This window comes from Leptodactylus fuscus, chromosome 7, assembly GCF_031893055.1.
Source record: "Leptodactylus fuscus isolate aLepFus1 chromosome 7, aLepFus1.hap2, whole genome shotgun sequence".
NCBI classification, from domain to species: Eukaryota; Metazoa; Chordata; class Amphibia; order Anura; family Leptodactylidae; genus Leptodactylus; species Leptodactylus fuscus.
Genome location: NC_134271.1, coordinates 92,453,336 through 92,474,897, shown reverse-complemented (window position 1 = coordinate 92,474,897; position 21,562 = coordinate 92,453,336). Strand labels below are relative to the sequence as shown.

At 40.6% G+C, this 21,562-nt stretch overlaps 1 protein-coding gene across 7 annotated transcripts in view; it reads right to left on the bottom strand.

The window, feature by feature from the left end:
* Positions 1 to 2,195: 2,195 nt before the first annotated feature.
* EVL (Enah/Vasp-like) overlaps positions 2,196 to 21,562 on the bottom strand; it is a 122,811-nt gene continuing 103,444 nt past the window's right edge. For 3 of the 7 annotated variants that reach the window (XM_075282518.1, XM_075282516.1, XM_075282517.1), the window contains exons 6-15: positions 17,573 to 18,460; positions 12,860 to 13,104; positions 12,611 to 12,732; positions 11,568 to 11,628; positions 11,355 to 11,415; positions 10,733 to 10,799; positions 10,585 to 10,647; positions 4,389 to 4,455; positions 3,677 to 3,734; positions 2,196 to 2,809 (exon numbers count right to left, since the gene is read on the bottom strand). In XM_075282518.1, coding sequence (XP_075138619.1) covers positions 2,772 to 2,809; positions 3,677 to 3,734; positions 4,389 to 4,455; positions 10,585 to 10,647; positions 10,733 to 10,799; positions 11,355 to 11,415; positions 11,568 to 11,628; positions 12,611 to 12,732; positions 12,860 to 13,104; positions 17,573 to 18,460 — 1,670 coding nt within the window. In that variant the 3' untranslated portion in view covers positions 2,196 to 2,771. Of the gene's footprint in view, positions 2,810 to 3,676; positions 3,735 to 4,388; positions 4,456 to 10,584; positions 10,648 to 10,732; positions 10,800 to 11,354; positions 11,416 to 11,567; positions 11,629 to 12,610; positions 12,733 to 12,859; positions 13,105 to 17,572; positions 18,652 to 21,562 lie in introns of those variants that run through there. The other 4 variants (XM_075282520.1, XM_075282519.1, XM_075282521.1 and 1 more) reach the window with 4 other exon arrangements.

Sequence of the window (21,562 nt, the reverse complement as noted above, 5' to 3'; positions counted from 1 at the left end):
CTCCTTGCAGATGTTGTTCCTGGCGAGATTCGAACCCAGGACTCCAGCGCTGCCACCGTGTTGCCCCCTTTCTTTCTCTTTTTGTGACTTAGACATGCAGTGTGCCAGTGATGCCCATTTTTTTTGCAACAAGACTCGAATGTAAAATTATCCCTTATGAAATCACAAAGCATCCCTTCTTCTGATGGGACCAGGATATTTGCAGAACTTCTGGGACTCTGCAAAGACATTCCTTTTTTTTCGAAGTAGCTCCCACACATTCTAGGAGAGTTGGCAAGTATAATTTAAATCATAGAAACATTTTATGGACATGTAACCAATGAATGGTCCCAAGACCCCAGGTCATGGGGCTAGCTAGACCTATGGTGCATTTCAAGATTTATGCACTCTTTGGGCTGAAGTTAAAAATGCAGAGAACAAGAGTAATACTTGTATACCTAATGCTGAGCCTAGTTTACTAGGCAGTCTTTGTATCCTTATGTTATGCTTAAACCCTTCAAGCCTTTCACTAGGCTTAACACAAAGTACAAGTTCTACATTTCTGTTTAATATCCATTTCTGTATGCCCTATTAAGTTATATGGATGTAATAGTTCAAGAGAAACTCTGCCTCTGAAGGACCTGGTTCATTTAGGCACTACAGTGGGGCAGACTTACTAATCCTGTCCAATTTTTAAACAGTGTAAACTTAGACTAAGCCATCTTAAATTGTGCTGATGTCAGCCGATGCTGGATGGTAAATCCCGTGCACCTTTAGATTATACAGTTTAAGTTTATACCACACTTTAGTCTGCTTACTTTGAAAAAGAGATTAGCATCAGACATTTGGTGCAATTCTGGCATACTGTTGCTTCGTAAGCACTCCCCTTTCACCTAAACCTTCCCCTTTGCCAGATGTTTTTGGATAAGGCTGCAGTGAAAAAGCACTACGGGAAAATCTATGGCAGAAACGCATGACCGTTTTTCCTGCACGGTTTTCACAGAAAGTCCACAGAGGTTTCCTCTGTGGAATTTCTGCTTCAATTATAACTATAGGGAAACGGCTGGCATTTCCCTAGATATACAGGTAGTCCTCGACTTACAACGTTGATCCATTCTTACGCGTATCGTAAACCAAATTTTGACGTAAGTCGGAAACATGTACCATACGACGCCGCATAGGAACGGATCAACGTGATTTAGTGTGCAGCGGAAGACTGTATCATATACAGTACAGTACAGTCTTCCTCGGTTCTGAGCCGCTGCACACTAAATCATGTATTGTACAGGGAAAGCTGGCAACTTGCTGTTACGAGGAGCTTACTTTTTCTCATAGGAATGAATTGAACAGCGTTGATTGGCGTTGATTGTGTACAGCATTCGGCCAATCAACGCTGGTTCTGCCAGAGGCTCGTCTGTGAGGAGGCGGAGTCTAAGATCGGACCACAGCAGTTTCCATTGTGGTCCGATTTTAGACTCCGCCTCCACAGATGAGCTTCCGGCAGAACCAGCGTTCATTGGCCGAATGCTGTACATTGGCCAATGCATTCCTATGAGAAAAAGTCAGCTCCCGCATAAATGCAAACTGCCAGCACTCCCGACTAGCAAGGACCTACTCGCTCATCTCTAGTCGTAACCACGAAACGTCGTAACCCGAGGGCTACCTGTAATGGACACGCTGTGATTTCCATAAAAACATGATGATTTTGGAATTTGCAGCATTTCCAGCAGCACATATTTTTCTGTAATGTGTGGAAGGGATTCGCTAGAATGGTGTTTATGCCTCCTGGTGCCCCGGCCTGAAACGCATACAGCCCAATTTACATAGTAGTATTCTGATCCGTATTTGTAAACCAAAATCGGGGAGTTCCACTCCTAGTCTTGGCTTCTAAGTACTCAGTGTCTGAATGACCACTTAATGTGTTGCACAGTTAAGCTAGAATTTTTTGGCATTTAGTTCAATAAATCTACCTCACTATGTTTAAGTTGGCACCAAGTAATACCCCATTTCACCTGTAGAGGGACTGAAGACTATTAAACCAGTTGTCTTGTAAATCAGGTAATCCGTGGAATCTTCACATGCTTAGGGGTTGCCAAAATCAAACATCTGTGATAAGCTGCATCTTTTAACCTAAACTGCCCCTTTATGGGCAACTGCAGACCCCATACTTCAATGATTGTCTTGATATAAAATAAAAATCCGTGTGAAGTCAGCAGTCTGGACAATAAACAATTTATTACCAATATGAATACAGCTACTGTGGTGCACTGATGTACCATTGTAATATTGTGATGAAGTGGAATTTTTTTTATTCTTTTATTTTGTCACCATACGATTTTTGTAAAGTGTCTGGTTCTTTTGTGATTCTGCAATAAAATTCCATTGGCAAGAAAGGGTCCTAACACTGCAGACTACCAGTTAAATTACTCTGAAGTCATCCTAATAAAGCAAATAGCTCACATTTCTCATTTTTTTGTAACTACTACTAAATGAAAAATAATACATTTAAATAAGCAAATATATCATACAAAAAAGGCTGACGAATCTTGGTGTGCAAAGTCAGATGAAGTCTAAAAATAAAATCCAGAAATGTAAAATGTTTGAATAATTTTCTTTTCATGGTAAGACTTAAAGCAAAATCCAAGGCTGCAAGCTTCAAAGTGTGTCTGCTACGGGGATAGGAACAGAGTGCAGGTGCAGTCCCCTTTATTCAGTGACCATTTGAACACGCAAATCATCAGCCCTGCTTGGACTCCACTGTACATTCCCGAACCGGACGAGTTTTTCTATTATTATGTTGTACTAATTCTGCTCAGTTCCTGCCTGATAGCTGAAAAAAAAACAGAGCACAAACATAGGCCGATTAGTATGGTTTACAGAAAGGCAAACCGAGCAGTGTATAGCCTGCTTATCTTGGCTCCAGCAATATCAATATGTCTTACTAGGTCCAGTTTATATGGCTAGTTTCATAGGTTTAGGCTACTGGGGAGAATTTATTAGGAGTGGAGTTCACAATGCAGGTCTTAATAATCCTGGCACATCACTTGCAAACAGGGAAATTAAGTGGCTCTAGCTTCTTAATAAGTCTGGCACAACTTGTGACATCCCATGTGCCTGAAGTGACTGGGACTGAGCTGCTATACCACTCATGGTCAGTAGGCAGGTGTGGTGCTGTTTGTGGAAACCAATAGCCACGTTTATTTAATCCTGGTCTATATGTCCTATTCAAAAATATGGACACTACAGAAGTGAGGTCCCTTCTAAATCCCTCTAGAGAACCATGTGGCACTGTGTAAGGGTCAATGTACACAAGAGTTTTTGGGTGCGGATTTTGAAGTCAATGGGAAGCTTTTTTTCCGTGCAGATTCTGCATCAAAAACCCGCACCCCAAAACTCTGTGCATTGACACTAATGCTTTGCTGCTATCAGTGTTTCAGCAGCCAGATCTCTAGCAACCAGCTTGTCGGGAGCTGCCACAATAACAGTGTCCTGGTGGGACCTCCATTATAGACTATTATTGATAATGAAATAACCCGGGCTTCATGTTCACAAAGTATGAGAGAAATCACATAGCTTTACTTATTTTTTTAAAAAGTGATCTTGTTTTATTAGTAACTATTTGCACCTGCTGGTAATGGCCAATGGTCAATGTGAATACTGTAACAAAGCTGTCAGATATGAAGTAGACAAAGCTTACCATCAATAATCTCTTCTTTGACTTTATGTAACTCTCTAACAACTTCCTCTAGTATTTCCTGTTGAAGAAATACAAATGTACAAATTAAAACACAAAACCAAGAACTTGAAGTAGGCAATAATTTTCTTTGGAAATCCGTTCTGATCAGATATGTGCTGTCTCAGGTTCCAGGATCATATAGTAGTATAATGTATAATAATACTATAGCTTGGACCAGTGTGTTGCATTGTGAGAGATGTAAAATAGTGCAATATGCAGGAAAACGTTCCTTTCCCATAGTGCACAACAGGAGGACTTGTAGCTCCAGGAGGTAATGCAGCAGATAATGAGGCCATGGATGACAGACGGCACAAAGATGTCATCAATTTGGGTTACAAATACAAACTACTATACTGCTGTGTGAATGAGGTCTAAAATGGATATATCAAGGTAGGCGATAGACCATTTTCAAATACTCCAGCAATGGTTCACACCTGTGTTTGGCTTTCTGTTTGGACCAACGAAACAGAAACCTAATCAGCTTAAAAACCGGTTACCCGTTGACCTCCTAGTCTATTATAGGGTTCACCGGGTTTCCTCCTTGCTTGCAGGACTTTTCTCTCTGCATTCTTAAAACTGAATGGAGAACAGAATCCCTGAGTGCTCATGGAGAGCATATGTGAACATGTCCTAAAACAGATTAAAAATTGTGGACAGTTCACTGTGTACTCACTTGCTTCATTCGGTCGAAGTCTAAGGCGTCCGTCGATACGTCATTGCTGCTGTTTACAGGCTTCATCCTGCTCAAATGTAACATGTAAAATGCTTATTATGTGCTGCAGCTTCACAGAAGTTACATAGGGTTAAGCTGCAATACCACACTAAACCTGTGGACAAGTGTGGCACTGTTTTTAAGAGACAGCAGAAGTGTTTTCTAATCTTTGATAACCCAGGTAAAGGTCTCCATTTCCTTAGGGCTATATAGCCCACGTAAATCTTTTGCCAATAAGGGAACAAAGTAGACCATACAAAAGCAATAAAACTTTTTCCATAAGTCATAACCAGACCTCACTTATCTAGTAAAAGCAAGTATGAGGATGAATTATTACTTCTTTATTATGTGTCCACCTGAGAGTAAACCATCTGGTGCAATGCTAAAGCTGAAGTTCCAGAATAATGACCCTAAATACTTGGCATCCTAGAAGAAAAGGGTTTTTGTTGTACAGGACACCTAAAATCCTGATTCTTGATGCCCACACTAAAGTCGATCTACCTTGATGTGATCATTTGTTTGGACCACTTAAAATTTTGATGTTTTGGTACTACTTGGGCATTTTAGATACATTTGGTACCTTTGTGAACACTGTGTGGAAGTATTTTGGGGCACTCTATGGCAGTATTACGTGTACAGAGTATGCAAACATTATGTGTGCATTTTTTGCATTCTCTGGCTCCCTATGGCTAAGGCCCCACACTGGAAAAGCACTTTTCATAGGAAGTCCACAGAGGTTTTCTCTGTGGACTTTCTGCTTCCATTATACCTATAGGAAAACCGCCAGCGTTTCCGTAGGTATAATTAGTATGCTCCGATTTCCAAAAATGTGACTGTTTTGGAATTCTCACAATTTCTGCTGCGTGTATTTTTTTTGCAATGTGTGGAAAGGACTTGTTAGAATCTCTTCCACTAACTAGTGTAAAATGCCAAGTGGGGCCACAGCCTATAGTTGTATTATATTTCGGGGGGGGAGTGATACTTATGAAATTCTGGCTTTTCTTTGCCCACTTATTTATATAAGGTAAGTGCAGAACTCCTGGATTGCTTATCCTTTCCTGGTCTGAAAATCAATTTCTCTCATCCGTCATAAATAAGAGAGTAGAGAGACTGTGTCCGTTCCCATTGACTGTAATGTAAAAACATAATGGAAGCTTTCTTCCATCATGTTTGTTTGCATGCACAACTTTTTCTTCCATCAGTTCTTACATGAGTGTGAATGCAGTCGGACACCAGACATTAAAAACCGTATTGTGAACCTACCCTTAGGCTGAGGCTATACATTATGGAAATAAAGCAGAAAAAAAACGTTGTGTCTTATAGTACCAGCAAAGTGAATGGGATTTTGTTTAATCTCACCCACACAATGCAGAAAAACACTGTAGAAAAGCTGCATTTTTCCCATAAACGCATATGTGGTGGGGAACGCAAAAATGAAAAAAAGAAACAACTGAATGGTAGTAACAATGAAAGTGTTTTTTGCAGTATTTTATAGCTGTGTTACTGAAACTTGGGGCCTTAGCCTTACATAAATTCCTGGGCTTGCTCCCCCTTTCAGAGGTCTCCTAGGACATGCAAGAGTTTCCTTTATAGTACAGATTCTATAGGCAGTGAACAGCAACAGCAATGCCACGTCTTAAGTTGTATAATAGAAATAGACTTGACAGGCTGATCAGAAGGGCCAGCTCTGTCCTGGGGAGCCCCCTGGACCCAGTACAGGTGGTGGGTGACAGAAGGATACTGTCTGTGGTGACCTCCATGCGGGAGAACAAATCCCACCCCATGTATGGGACCTTGATGACACTTGGCAGCACTGTAAGTAACCGTCTCTTTCACCCCAAGTGTGAGAAGGAGCTATCGCAAGTCCTTCCTTCCAACAGTGATCAGGCTGTATAATCTACATCAGACCAAGCGAAGATCACTCCGTACAGAAAACTAATGATTATGACTATGAAGTCTTCCTTCTTTCTTCCTCTGTTCCTTAGCTGCTATGGACTCCTAGTACTGTATATCTTCTCTTCTCAGCATATGTGTGTCTACTTCCGTAATATAGTACTGTGCATTATCCTGTATCTGTATTACTATGCTGCTGTAACATAATGAAATTTCTCCACTATGGGACTATTAAAGGATTATCTTATCTTAATCTTTCGATGAGCCCTATTCTCTTTAAAGCAGTAGAAACTTAGATGTCTTGTCTTTAGCAGTTTCCCTAAGCGTCTGCTAAGATTTAGTCTATTCACATATCAGGGCACATGCAAAAGCTGCTCAAGGCAATGAAATACAGGGGAGCACTTGCAATAGCTGCTCAAGACAATGAAGTACGAAGGAGCACCTAGAAGCTGCAAAAGCTGAAGACATTAAGTCACACAAAAATGTACAAACAGTTTTCGGGAGGGTCTTCTGGTGGGTAGCTTGGATTTTAAATATAGTTTTACAGGTAATATCTATATACATATATCTTGCTGGTTGTATCTTATCTGATCTTATTCTTCAGGCATCAGTTTTAAAAATTCTGGTTCCTGTTACAAATCTGTCACCCTAAAGATGACCAAAGATTCCATAATATGCTGCATTGTATTCTGGGGGTGAATGTATTTACTGCTACTATGCAGAGAAAAGTACCACAGCAGAGAATGAGATATGATCACCTGAGACACAATAGAAAACAAAACAGAATTTTGAACGCAGCTTTGGATGTGACTAGAGAATAACGGTAGATCAACATATAATGAGTAAAACAATATTTTGTGCAAATTTAAACTGTAAAACAGCTACACCAAACGGTAATAGTGCTGCATATTCCAATGGTAACAAGGTACCTGTGAACAACATGATCACCATACATGATGATAAAACTAGGACATAATTCAAAGGGCACCCAATGTCTGTCACAGTAAACGCAACCCATGTTTGGTCTGAAGTAATAAATGTGTACCGATTTTATTTTATTTTAACTCAAAGAGGAACCAAGGACAACTTGCCAGGTTTATCTAGTTTTATATAAGTGAAGAAAAATGTCCTATATATTTCATTTATTTAATTTCCCTCCATTTTCAGTATCTCTGAACATCAACAGTAAAAGGAAACATACTGATCAGGCTTAACTATAGGGAACCCAGAGGTAGCTGTTCCTACCAGGCCTTAGACCCAGAGGGGGCGTCTCTGTCACATACATTTTATCACAATTGTAAATGGAACAACATAGCTATGGGCCCCATAACAGATTTTGCATTGGGGCCCAGGAACATTGTGGAGTGAATACTCTATTTTTACTTAGTCTTGGCTCACATGGCTGGAGTTTGTTACCATTATCAATTCTAAACAACCCTATGGCTTTTGTCTAAAAAAAATTTAAAGGGATACTATCATTACAACTCTTTTTTTTTCTCACTAACATGTCGGCTTAAAAAATGCTATTCTTCTCTTACCTTTAGATGTCTTCTCCGCGCCACCGTTCGTTAGAAATCCCAGTTTTCGTCGGTATGCAAAAGAGTTCTCTTGCAGCACTGGGGGAGGTCCCCAGCGCTCAAACAGCACTGGGGCCATTCCCAATGCTGCGAGAGAGCTCTCCATCTTCTTCAGGAACGTCCTCTTCACGCGTCTTCTTCCGGGCACAGGCTTCAAACTTCTAGGCCTCAGGCCTAGGGCAAAGCCGACTGAGTATGCCCACCGGCCACAAGAAAATGGCCGCTTACAATACTGCGTAAGCCGTCATTTTCTTGTGGTCGGCGGCCATGCACAGTCAGCTTTGCCCTAGGCCTAGAAGTTTGAAGCCATGCGCCCGGAAGAAATCGTGTGAAGAGGACGTTCCAGAAGAAAATGGAGGCGTCGCTGGAGAGTTCTCTTGCAGCATTGGGGACGCCTCAGTGCTGTTTGAGCACTGGGGACCGCCCCCAGTGCTGCGAGAGAACTCATTTGCATACCAACGAAACCTGGAATTTCAAGCGAACGGCGGCGCGGAGAAGACATCTAAAGGTAGGAGAAAAATAGCCTTTCTTAAGGCTATTCCAACGTGTTAGTGAGAAAAAAAAAAAAAAAAGAGTTTTAATGATAGGATCCCTTTAATGTCTCCTCAGTAGTGGCCCCTCACAGTCTATTGTCCCCAGCGGCAGTGGCCCCTCAGTCTATTGTCCCCCCTACCAGTGGCCCCTTGCAATTTAATGTCCCCCCAGAAGTGGCCCCAAACATTTTATTGTCTTCTACCCCACATATTTTAATGTCTCCTCAGCAGTGCCCCACACATTTTAAAGTCCCCTAGAAGTGGGCCCAGTTCTTATCTCACTGCTTTTAGGAACACACACGTCACAGTAGTGTGACCAGAGCAGGGGAAGAGAGCTACAAGCTCAGGAAGCTTTAGAGTTGGGTCGGGGTTCTTTTCTCCCTGGTTCTACCAATCTAGGTGGATCAGCAAAACTGGGGAGAAGTCAGCAGGCCACAATTACAGCCTCAGGGGCTGCGTGTTTTAGACCCTACTCTAGTCAGATGGTTCTTTCCAATAGGGACACATGAAGCATTGAAACAATCTCCAGCTGTGCAAGCATGACAAGGCCTTAATAGGTTGTCGGCCTCCGGATATAAACAGGAAAGTTTTCATTCGCTGACTGTAGTGAGCCTGAAAATGGTGAGAAACTAACAAACTTATTGAGTGTTTCATTACGTGTATTAATCTTAGACCACCCCAGGCAATAGATCAAAAATCCCTCTTTGATTTCACTGTTTATATACAGATATAATCGTAATGTAAAAACTTTAGTAACGTCTGCATTCATTTGTGCTAACTAGAGACAGTCAGTACACTTGTAGTGAGACAGAGCTGAGCTCCTATAATATAGTGTGATAGCTCTACAGCTCTGAAGCCTGCAGATCTGTGACTGCAGCTGTGGAATGTAAGATAGACTGTAACTCAGGTACAGTACAATGTAAATAATGTAAAGTATATGTACAGTGACTTCATCTGCAGAAAAGTCAATGCGGAGAGGCCGCATACAGATACTGGTGGCTAGCTTTAAAAACCCATTCAAACGAATGGGTTTTAAAGCTGGCCACCAGCAAGCCGTCCCCTATCCAGTTTCCTCAGGGTTTCCTCAGGGTTTAGGACGGAAACCCCTGAGCGGACAGCGGCGGTATTGTGAATCCGCCTCAGAATCCTGTCCAAAAACGCCTCCCACGGCTACCTGCAATTGTCGCGGCATTCCACTCCGGATTAGGCCCAAATGAATGGTCCTAGTTGGGACGGAGTGTCGTGCTGCGTACACCTGCTCAGCTGTGGAATCCGCGGCAAGAAAGAGCAGCTCACTTATTTTTTCCGCGAACAAGAAGAAACCGCTTGCAGAAAAAGGAAGTGAACGGTTCCCATTGAAGTCAATGGGAGGCGGTTTTTTGAGCCAGAGGTGGATTACGCGTCAAAATTCAGTCCAAAAACCCCCGTGTGAACTCACCCTTAGAATGCTTTAAAAATAGCTCTAAGAGTTTATTTCTGTCAGCTGATAATGTTAGGTGAATGAACAAAAGAGAAATGTAAATTACATCAATATTTGGTGACTACCCTTCTGAGGAGGAGTCCTGCAAGAGAGGATATGGCCCCACAGAGCCCTGGTCTTAACATCATCCAGTCTGTCTGGGATTACATGAAGAGACAGATTTGAGCAAGTCTATATTCACAGAAAGTCTGTGCTTAGCTCTCCAATATATTTGGAACAAGATCCCTGTCAAATTCTTTTAAACCATCGATACTGTTCTGAAAGCAAAGGATGGTCACACCAAATATTAATGTGATTTTAGATTTTTCATCTGATCATTCACTTAGTAATTTTATTAATTGACAAAAATAAACACTTCTATTTTTGAGAGAATTCTTACTTTTCGCATCTGCCTAAACATTTGCACTGCATTGTAATTTAGGATCAGTATAGGATATGTAATGTATTTATAAAGTGTTATGTAGATTATTTCTATATATAAACTGGTACTAATTGTTGGATATATACTTAAGGTTTGCTACTAAACTGTGTTCAGGCAATGGGTACATGGAAAAAAATGTGATGATACTACAACACCGACAACTACACTGACTTATGTAGCACGGGAAACGTGGAGACAAGGGTTGGCACAGCACAAGATGATACAGTCAAAGAGCTGCAGTTTGCTTTGGTACCTAGAGGGTGGCTGAGATTGTATGGGGCTCTTAGCTTCAGGACTCTTCACCACTGGTGGGGTTCTATGGCAATGGAATGAGATAGCACATGAATAGAGCGCACTACAAGATTTATTCCATGCATTAAGACTGCGTTTGGACCACTTACCTTGACAGTAATGAGGGCACAGGCTTTTCCACTGAATTACTTCTCTCCCATGGTTTTTTACCCAAATCTGTAATAAGATCTTGCTATTAGACAACCTAGACAGACCCTGATGGAATAATGCCTTCCCCTTTTAACACAATGTCATTCGTAGGTAAAAGATTGTGTTGGTTTATTTATAATATATTATTATAGCAGTTGGAGCTTCGCTCGTCTGCTGTAGAGCTTAAAATATGGGTTAGAACCAAAGATAAAACACTATAACACTCTGATGATATCCATTTATCCTAGAAACAGACATATCTAAGATTGTTTGTAGTTGGCACAACACAGGTGCTTTGAAGTGTTCATATTATGCTTGCAATATACAGAACTGCAGTGATTCTATAGAAGCAGACTTAGTACTGACATAGAGGTGCAAAACCGGACAGCACCGGCCAGAGTAGCATTGTTTAAGGAAAAAATATATAAATTAATCTGACCTCAACCCTTTTAAGATGTACTATACAAATGAAGTATGTGTTTCGTACATAATTAGGTACATAAATAATACATTATTTTGAATATATTGTATAACATAAATACATAAAATACATAATTAAATACACCTTAGTGTTTTTGTTACCTGCAGAGTTCTGAGGTGTGGGACCCCGTGTGTTGGGAGAAGATGAGAGACTGGCATCTTCCTAAAAACATACAGGAGCACAGTGACAGAAAATATAATAGTATGACAGGATAGAAAGAATAACAATCTTTACAATTACTCAAGACCGTCAGAGTGAGGTAAATTTGGTAACTAGTTGATTGGACGGTATGACAATGATTTATAGTCACTCACATTTTGGCATTCATCTTCTTTTTTGTCCCCTGGCTTTTCTGTCTGTGAGGCTGCTTTTCTTCTGCAACAAATGATGATAACAATAATACTGAGATTGTTGCAAATACATATAACTATAATACTGCATCTCTATGTACAAGAATATAACTAGTATAATACTGCGTCTCTATGTACAAGAATATAACTACTATAATACTGCATCTCTTTGTACAAGAATATAGCTTTTATAAAACTGTGTCTCTATGTACAAGAATATAACTGCTATAATACTGTGTCTCTATGTACAAGAATATAACTAGTATAATACTGCATCTCTATGTACAAGAATATAACTACTATAATACTGCGTCTCTATGTACAAGAATATAACTACTATAATACTGCATCTCTATGTACAAGAGTATACAGTATCTACTATAATACTACAAGAATATAACTACTATAATACTGCATCTTTTTGTACAAGAATATAACTTTTATAAAACTGCGTGTCTAAGTACGACAATATAACTACTATAATACTGCCTCCTATCTACAGGAATAGAATTACTGTAATGCTGCCTGAGTATAAGAATATAACTACTATAATACTGCTCCCTATCTACAGGAATATTATTACTATAATATTGTATCTCTAGGTACAAGAACATACCTACTCCCTATCTACTGGAATCTAATTACTGTAATACTATTTCTCTTTATACAACAATATTCTTATTATAATACTGCTCCCTATGGACAACAATATAACTATTATAGTGCAACAGCCTATGCACAAGAGCATATCTACTATAGCACTACCCCTATGACACTATAACACTACTGTTTGTGCAGAAAAACAATTACTATAATATAGTCCCTTCATGTACAAGAATATAACTAGTATAATACTGCTTTCTATGTACAAAAATAAAATTACTATAATACTGGCTTCTATGTACAGGATTATAACTGTTATAATACTTCCCTCTGTGCTGCTAACATCTCTACTGTCTATAATTAACACAACATTAATTCATTATGGCTTTTACAGTAAATTGAACCTTTTTGCCAGCAGTTTATTCATTTCCTCCATTAATCCTCCTCCTCCTCCTCCACTGCTTGTTCGATTGGCATCAGTTTTGGAAGCTCCGCATGGACTAGAACTTCCTGAACCATCTTCTGGCTTCAAAATGAAAAGATTTATGTGCAATGAATAATATGCAGTTTCCATCCCTTTTCTTTTTAGGTAAAGAGAAACAGAGTACGGAGATTTCTCAATATGACATTGAATATACAATTAATAGTCTCACCCGTTGTACTTTCCTCAGTTTGGCACCGGCCAGAGCTGCTGCCAGCCCGGACGCTGGGCTATCTTCATATACCACCCCTTGGCTTCCTCCAGCTGGCAGAGGAGGGGCAGGTGGCGGGGTAGCTCCTGATGGCGGTGGAGGACCAGGTGGTGGCGGAGGTGGAGGTCCACTGGCTGGAGCAGGTACTACCCCAACTGAAGCGACCATAGATGCAGAAGAGGGATGGCCAGGAGGGACCATGGGACCTTCAAAGATAAAAATAATATCTTATATTAGGTATAGGGAAAGAGTAGCAGGTAAATAGATGAGGACAGTATGTACTACCCTACTTGTACCTTGTCATAGTGGCAGCAATGCCTTATTAAACAATCAGTGGCAAACTGAGATAACGCTATAGTTCCTATAGGTTTTCCTCATATATTTGATTTCTACTTTTAATACTCTACTCTGCAAAAAACTTAGCAATATAACAAAATTTATCAGTACCCTATGTATTGTAGAAAAAAAATCTGTGGTTTCCTTGAAAACCATCAGCAAGCAGGGTGACCTGGTAACTGATCTTGTTATGGCTTTATTGTAATCTTTTTTTTAAGATCTTCCAAACAACCATAAACTCTACAGCTCATCTTAAAAACACATGGAAATCCAAATATTCTTTTTACCATATTGTTAGGTTAGTTTAATGCCAATGTTAAACGCTGGAATGTGAATGTTTTAAGACAGGTTAGTAAATGATAGTATGGAGGATTTTTGTTTGCAATAGTATACAGGTAGGTTAAAAAAAAATAAAAAATTACATCTATTCAATATAAAAATTACTTTACCCTCGCCGACCACTGTCTAAAGCTTGAACGTATCCTGTGTCAGTAACACTTCGGTTGTTCTGTACACATATGTGTATATACGTCATGGCTCGTTCACATCTGCGCCCGGTCTCCGTTCATGCAGGTTTCCGTTTCCTGCACAAAACTGAGCAGGAGACGGAAACCTGAAGGACTCTTTCATACCCATTCATTTGAATGGTTTTGAAAGATGTTCGGCAGTGAGCGTTTTATGCTCCCTGCCGCGAAACCGTTTTTTTTAAAAAATCGGACACAGAGTACTGCATGTACGACTGTGTTTCCGATTTAAATAAAAACTGTTTCGCAGCGGAGAGCATATAACGCTCACCGGCGTTCATGGTCGGACCCGGTCTGACAGCTTTCCGTCTTCTGCATGCAGAAGACGGAAAGCTCAGAATGGACTCCGGGCGCTAGTGTGAACCTAGCGTAAGCTGTCCAAGATTAGAAAAACATGGCTACTTTCTTCCAAAAACAGTGTCTACAGGTTCTGTGTGGTTTTGCAGCTAAGCATTTTCACTTTAATGATAGATTTATACTTACATTGGAGTCTCCATTGCAGAATCTGATGGAAATCAGTGGAAAGAGAAAAGTCTTGTAAGGAGGCCTTTTCTCTCCACTGGGTTCAGTATAAAACTGGCGGAAACCATGTCTGAAAGGCGGTGTTCACACTGCCGCTGCTGTCCACCCCAGGGTGTCCGCTGTATACCCCGGGTAAACCGGACAGCAGACGGCTTGCAAGCAGTCGGCTTTAAAATCCATGCATTTGTAGTTCATGGCAGGATTCGAACCCAGGACTTCAGCGCTGCAAGGCTGCAGCGCTAACCACTGAGCCACCATACTCCTTGCAGAGGAACAACATCTGCAAGGAGTTTGTATGTTCTCTCCGTGTTTGTGTGGATTTCCTGCCATTCTACAAAGACATACTGATAGGAAACAAATGTACATTGTGATCCCTATATGGGGTTCCCAATCTACATAAAAAAATAAAAAAAATAAAACCCATTCATTTGAATGGGTTTTAAAAGGTGACCGCCTGTGAGCGATTTCCCCCTCTTCGCCGGGAAACCGTTTTTTTTTTTTTCAGCGGACACAAAGTTCTGCATGTAGGACTTTGTATCCGCTGAAAAAAAACAGTTTCCAGGCGGAGAGGGTGAAAACGCTTATGGGCGGTCACCTTTTAAAACCCATTCAAATGAATGGGTTTTAAAGCCGAGCGCCCTCAAGGCGTCTGCTGTCCGGTTTCCACGGGGTTTACAGCGGACACCCTGGGGCGGACAACAGTGGCAGTATGAACACCGCCTAAGCGGACACGATCTCTGTCTTTCAGGTCCCCATGCAGACCTGAAGAACAGAAAACCAAATGCTAGTGTGAACATAGTGAGCCCAGCTGCAATATCAAACACAACCCATGACCAAGAACACTGCAGTTTCTGACAGAAGCAACCACATTTTTAAATCTTGGACAACCCCTTTAAATACAATAGTACGTGCCAAACCTAGGCTCTATGCACACAACATTGAAAAACGGACATGTACCAGACATTCCTTAAATGTCAATGGGGACATACACATTTTACGTAACTGATTGTTTTATAGACCGTTAATAGATAGGACATGTCTCATATTGTCCATTTCCGTGGATATACCAATACAAGTCAATGGGTCAGTTTTTAATGTCCATCAAAACAGATGAGCTGGTAGGGTGAAAATAAACAGAGCAACCAAGTTCACCTGTTTTGTTTTTTTTTACTATTGTGTGCATGTAGCTGATCAGAGAGAACAATGGGTTGCACGTGTTATACGTAAACTGTATAGGCTCACTTCTCATGGCCATAAGGTTCTGTCCACGCTAACATCAAAACATCCATTCTCAACACAACGGGAATGATGAGTCCTCTCCCAGATTTCTCTGACATATAAAGGGGTCCATCTGGTATGCTGTATTTCTGACGGTAAGAATAGCGCAGCAGATTACACAGTTCTTGCTGTCAAAAATGGCATTCCCCATGGGACACAACACAACGATTAGCTGTGACACAACAAATAATGTGCAAGTCATAATCCAAAAATATTATATATACATATAAAATATACAATATATATCACATAAATCACAATGAAGGCTCTGTCTGCAGAATGTGTTCCTTTGATCATACTGACCAATCTCTCTTTTTTTTATTCCTGCCAAGTCTTTGTATTACTCTTTTTCCCTACCCGTAAAGCCCCCCTGTCACCTAAGACACCAGTATCATAAATAGCACATGGTAGAATAGGGGCCCTGTTACAAATTTTGCCCACAATTTTACTACTATTCATGGGTAGACACCTGGTCTAAAGAGCAATATCTAGAAGGTAATGCTGAAACAAAAACCTTTAATCGTGCAATAAACATTTTGGGTTTCTAGTGATAAAACTATGATATCATATACTAAAAACTTATTTTGGTTACCCCAAATACAAGCTGAGCACAGGTACAATAAGAGCATATTCCTACCTCTAATTCACTGCAAGAGATATGTGATGCAGCAGATAACTATCTCCATGACTATACTGTGTTACACTATATTTTCCAATGTGGTACCCATAAAAGCGTTCATGTAAAATAAATTTGGGTTTAATTTAGTGTACCAGTCCTCTGTCATATCATACTCCAGTCACATACAAGGCAATTGCAGAATTTTAATGGTTCCCAGATAGGTCTCAAGACCACAAACAGTAGCTCTGTGGGCAACATAGTCAAAGTAGATTCTGACTATAGCTTTCTTAACTTGGCAGCTGTGCACTCAACATGGGCTCCCCTAGCCTAGTAGCCCTCAGCATCCAGCTTACAGCAGCACCCTGCTTGAACAGTTTCTGAACATTATCCCCTGTGGTGTGTTGTAAAAGATCACAAAGCTTCTTTTACTGCTACATAGTTATATACCACAGTATAATGCCCATGAGACAACACCGTTCTATATACCCTTTTGGTGGATCCACCCTATCCATTTATCTAAGTCATGACCGTGTATGGTAGACATTTAAAGGGGTTGTCCACTTTCAAATGAATATTGAGAGACCAATGTTATTGTTTGTATAATAAAAACATTGTACAATTTTTCAATATACTTTTGTATTAATTCCTGGTTTTCTAGATCTTTGTTTACTTCTAGTGAATAACAATCAGTAACATGACATAACAATCAGTCCATGGTCATGTGATACACACACAGGTATATATACACACATACACACAGATGTCTGATTACTGTGCTGTGACTATAATGAGCTTTGCACCTTTGTGTCCATCACATGACCATGGACTGTATATCACGTGACCATGGACTGTATATCACATGACCATGGACTGATCTCCATCCGCTGGGAATAAGCAAAATTAATGACAGCAAGGAGAGATCTAGAAAAACATGAGGAATTGATAGAGAAAATATATCAGAAAATTGTACAACCTTTTATTGTAGAAACAATAACATTTGTCTCTCAATATTGATCTGAAAATCAACAACCCCTTTAATAATAGATTCTTACTGTAGTGGACACTGCAGAGAAAAATGTAGCTGGATGCCATTTCCTCAATTGTAACATCCGGCTGATGGGGCTGTAACCCCTTTATGCTGTGAACAGTATTAACCACTTCAGAGAGGTAACAGAATGTTGACTGCAGCCCTGGATGTGAAGGGAATACAATATTATGTAACTAAAGCTCAGTATAAGTAAGTAAAGGATGTCACAGAAACTTCAAGACAGGTTTCTTTCATGGAACTTCCCTTAAATTCAGTGATTTTGAAGTGCATGCATCCTCTGTGACCTGTAGCTTGATGTCAACAAAAACTCCATGACATTTTCTGCTTATTGAGCGACTTGTACTTACTTAACTGGGAAATGGCGGATGTCATACAATGTGTAGTCCTCTTGGACAAATTCAGCTCAGATACAGCAGCATAAGGGGGAGGTAATGAAACAAAATGTGATGTGGACTGGTAAGACAGTTGAGAAGGTTGACAGGAGGCATGGAAGGATTGAGCAGAAGCATGAGTCAGGGTCCCAGCTGGGCTGGCAATTACTGGCAACTGAGGAAGGGGTACAGTTTCTAGGCAGGACAGAAAGGAACGGTCTGAGCTTTTAACTTGGGCTTTCTGAGAACTTAATGGAATCTGAGTTGAGTGTGGTTCATCTGCTTGGTCATCTGGCCCTATCTGATGAGGTACATTTGGGTTTTGGACCATTTTGTCAAGACCTCCTCCTCTACTCCTGACATACTGTGCAGGAATCATGGGAAGAGTTGCTGGAATAAGGAGTGTTGGAGACACGTTCTGGTGAAGCACTGGTGAAGCCACACTAGGAGAAGTAGAGCGGGAAGAAAAGGACACAGAGGGATGTTTAACAGACTGATGAGAAGTTAATGGAGGATGGGAACTGGAAGGATTTGGTGGTGGGGATAAGGATATTTGCTTGACGCTTCGGGATAGGGTCCCATTACTTGGCCAGATTGGAGAAAAGGCAGAAGCTTTGGATGTGGAAGACTCAAATCCAGATAGACTGTTAGACGACAACTCTGGGGAATCGCTGGTTCTGTTAGAGGACTTTTGAGAGGATATATTACTGGGTTCAGGGACAGGAGATGCTGAAGAGATAGCTTTGGCGTAAGATGGTGGTGGGATAGCACCAGCGGATGGAGATGTTCTGTAGTTATTGTAGTCAGGAGGAGGAGACTGGCAGTGGGTAGGGGAGGAAGATACGTTTATCTGAAGGGTGGAAACTAAAAGAAGAAAAAATAAAATGAACAGAGCAAAATGGGCATTTATCAAGGGTAACAAATCAGGCAGAGCGATCAGGAAAGCTGGGAGTGTGAGACAGATGGAAACAGAAAAATAAAAGATGGTGGCATGCATAGATTTTCATGGTTACAAGTCAAATAACAAAAAACAACGAGGGATCCACATATGTGAGGAGAATAAAAAGAAGCAGCAAATACTTAAAGGGATTTTACACTTTCAACAAAAAGAAAATATTTTTGTATCTATTTTTAAGGAGCATTGGTGAGTCATTTTCCTAAGGAAGCCCAGTTTTAGCCACTGAGGCAGCCCCCAAACTGTTTTGGTCCCTCTGGGGTTCTTCTTCATCTGCCTATACTATGAGGGTTATGTGCCGATTGGCTAGAACAGCTATGGCAGTTAAATATGCAAATATACAAAAATTCTGTCACAGAATAAATGAATGGATATCGGTATTAGTTAAAACATAAAGAATGAGGTGGAGGAGGACATTGAAGGCCGATCTTCAATCACCATGTATTGAAGCTACAGGCTGACCAAAAGTTCTAAATTGACCTACACTTTCTGAGAGTAAATCCTTTGGTTTCCATGGAATAGTATGTCCATAGTGACTGTAACTGGAAGACCATTCCTAATGTCTGCCTTCAGTAAATTTAGGATTATACAATCAGATTGATCCTACTGTTTACATCTAAAGATAAGCACCATGAGATTTGTTTAGCAACCTCTTATCCCATCCTCATCATAGAAATATTAGGGCAGGTTTATGTTGAAAGTTTATGGTAAGGCTTTGCTTGCAGTGTTATTAATAATGAGTAATTATGTTTATCGACCTACCGGTATATGTTATGTATGCTACCACCAGGGGGAGTTAAGTGCAGACAAGTCTAACTGTTGTATGCATCTGAATAGAGTGAGCTCCCCTAACAGCAAATGGTAGCTATCAAGAAAGGGAGCCAACCAGTTTAAGATCTGCCCATTGACATATGTGTGCCCTGCTGCCAGTGTGGGTACACCACTGAAAATTAGGGTCCTCAAGGAATGACCTCACCAAATATTGATACAAAGGAATATCATATCTCTGTTGGAAGGAAAACCCCTTTAGAAAATAAAAATGAGAAAACGTCTTAAAGGGAGGCTATCAGCAGAAAAATGATCAGACTAAAGACAGTACCTTGTAGGGCAGCTTTTATACTTTCCAAAGATGCCTTTCTTATCCTGCGTTGCAGATGCATTTTAATGAAAATCTATATTTTATGTTTATGCAAATTAGCTGAAAAAGGCTTTAGGGGCGTTTCTTTTCCTGCTGGGGCTTCTCTCTCCATTCCAGATAACTAGTCCTAACTGCAGACATAGTATGATGAAGAGGAAGATGGGAAAAATATGCAAATCTGTTTTCCAATATGTAAATAGGAAAACAGTGCCTCTCTTTGCTGCCCTCTAGGGGTAACCCTCTTAAACATCATGCATGACATTTTCAAGCCTTTATGCTATGATGCAAGGATTAGCCAAACCAGTTCCCAGCACTGTGGACAGCACTGATTCCATATGTTGGATCTCCTCAGCACAGCGTATGTATACTGGTTTGGCAGCATGAGAGACTACAGACCAGGATCCGGGAATAATATCACTCCTTAGTGAGTGAGCACCTATACAGGCAGCAAACAGAGGCACAGTTTTCCTATTTACATCTTGGAAAACAGATTTGCATATTTTTCCCATAATCCCCCAGTGGGGCAAAGATGACTAATAAGTCTCCATAGACCTGTATAGGTGCTCACTCACTAAGGAGTGATATTATTCCCTGCAGAGGAAGATGTCACTCCAGCAATGGGAAGCAGAGCTAAACAACAGTTATCTAGAGCAGAGAGCAAAGCCCCAGCAGTAGCAGAACCATCCATAAGCTCCTTTTCAGTTAATTTTCAGAAGCATAAAAAGACTGATTTTCATGAAAATAGGGGCTGCAATGGAGAATAAGGAAATCATCTTTGGAAAGTATAGAAGCCGCCCTTCAAGGCAATGTCTTTAGTCAAATACCGATTTTCCTGCTGACAGACTTCTTTTAAGTATTTTCATTATAGCATAGGAAGTATCATTTCCAGAAACAACCTTAAGGATCTTTATGCAGGTCCCATATTAGCATAGGATTGAGGCTTCAAAATGAAGGAGGAAGTACCCTCTCGCCGTTTTCTTTAAATGTTAACTATACATACCTCACACCATCTCATACAGGCAAATAAGGACACTTAAGGCTTAATGCATGAAAGATGTACTCATGCAAACTCTGACATGCACCTCAACAGTCTTTCAGCTACATGTTATAACAGAAAGGGTTAACTATACATATCCAAAAGCACTACAAGGACACACACAACCTGCAAAACCAGGTAACTGCTAAAGCAAATAGAGATACATTGTAAGAGCCAATTAAAGTATTACGCTACTCAAGACCCTAGAAATTATGTTACAGGGAGTCAGAAAGCTCGGGTATGGGGGACTGTTTGGAGTCCTAAAATTAAAGAGCTACTTTAGCTATCCTTACCTGCAGGGGTGTTACTAAAGTTGTTTGAGAACCTTGGTGCAAAATTTCAGCTTGGGTACCCCTGCCTAACTTTCAAACATTTACATCTCCTTTTCTTCCTCTATCTGTATCTGGTCCCAGATGCCATGAAGATTTGTTCATAACATGCCTACACACACAGATCTCCTTCCACTGGCAGTGCCCCCCCCCCCCACATAGTAATCATGCCCCTGTTTGTTCCACAGCCTTCCTCCTTGACTAGATACTGATCAGCTGGTCCTTTTATGAATAATTAGGGTTATCTTTCTCCTTTCTGACAGTGGAAGGCTGTGTATCATAAATCTCCACCAAACAGGGTCCAGAAATGTATGATACACACACTGCAGCTATCAAAGGAAATCAGAAAGGGGATCAAAAAAGTTGAATCAACCTAAGTGTGGAGGGGGTGACCTATGGGCCCCCATTACTTATGAAGACTGGTCACAAGTGAAACCACTACGACCCTATAGTTACATCAATGTTTATGGCCCCCTACGATTTCTGGGACCAAGATCAACTGCACCCT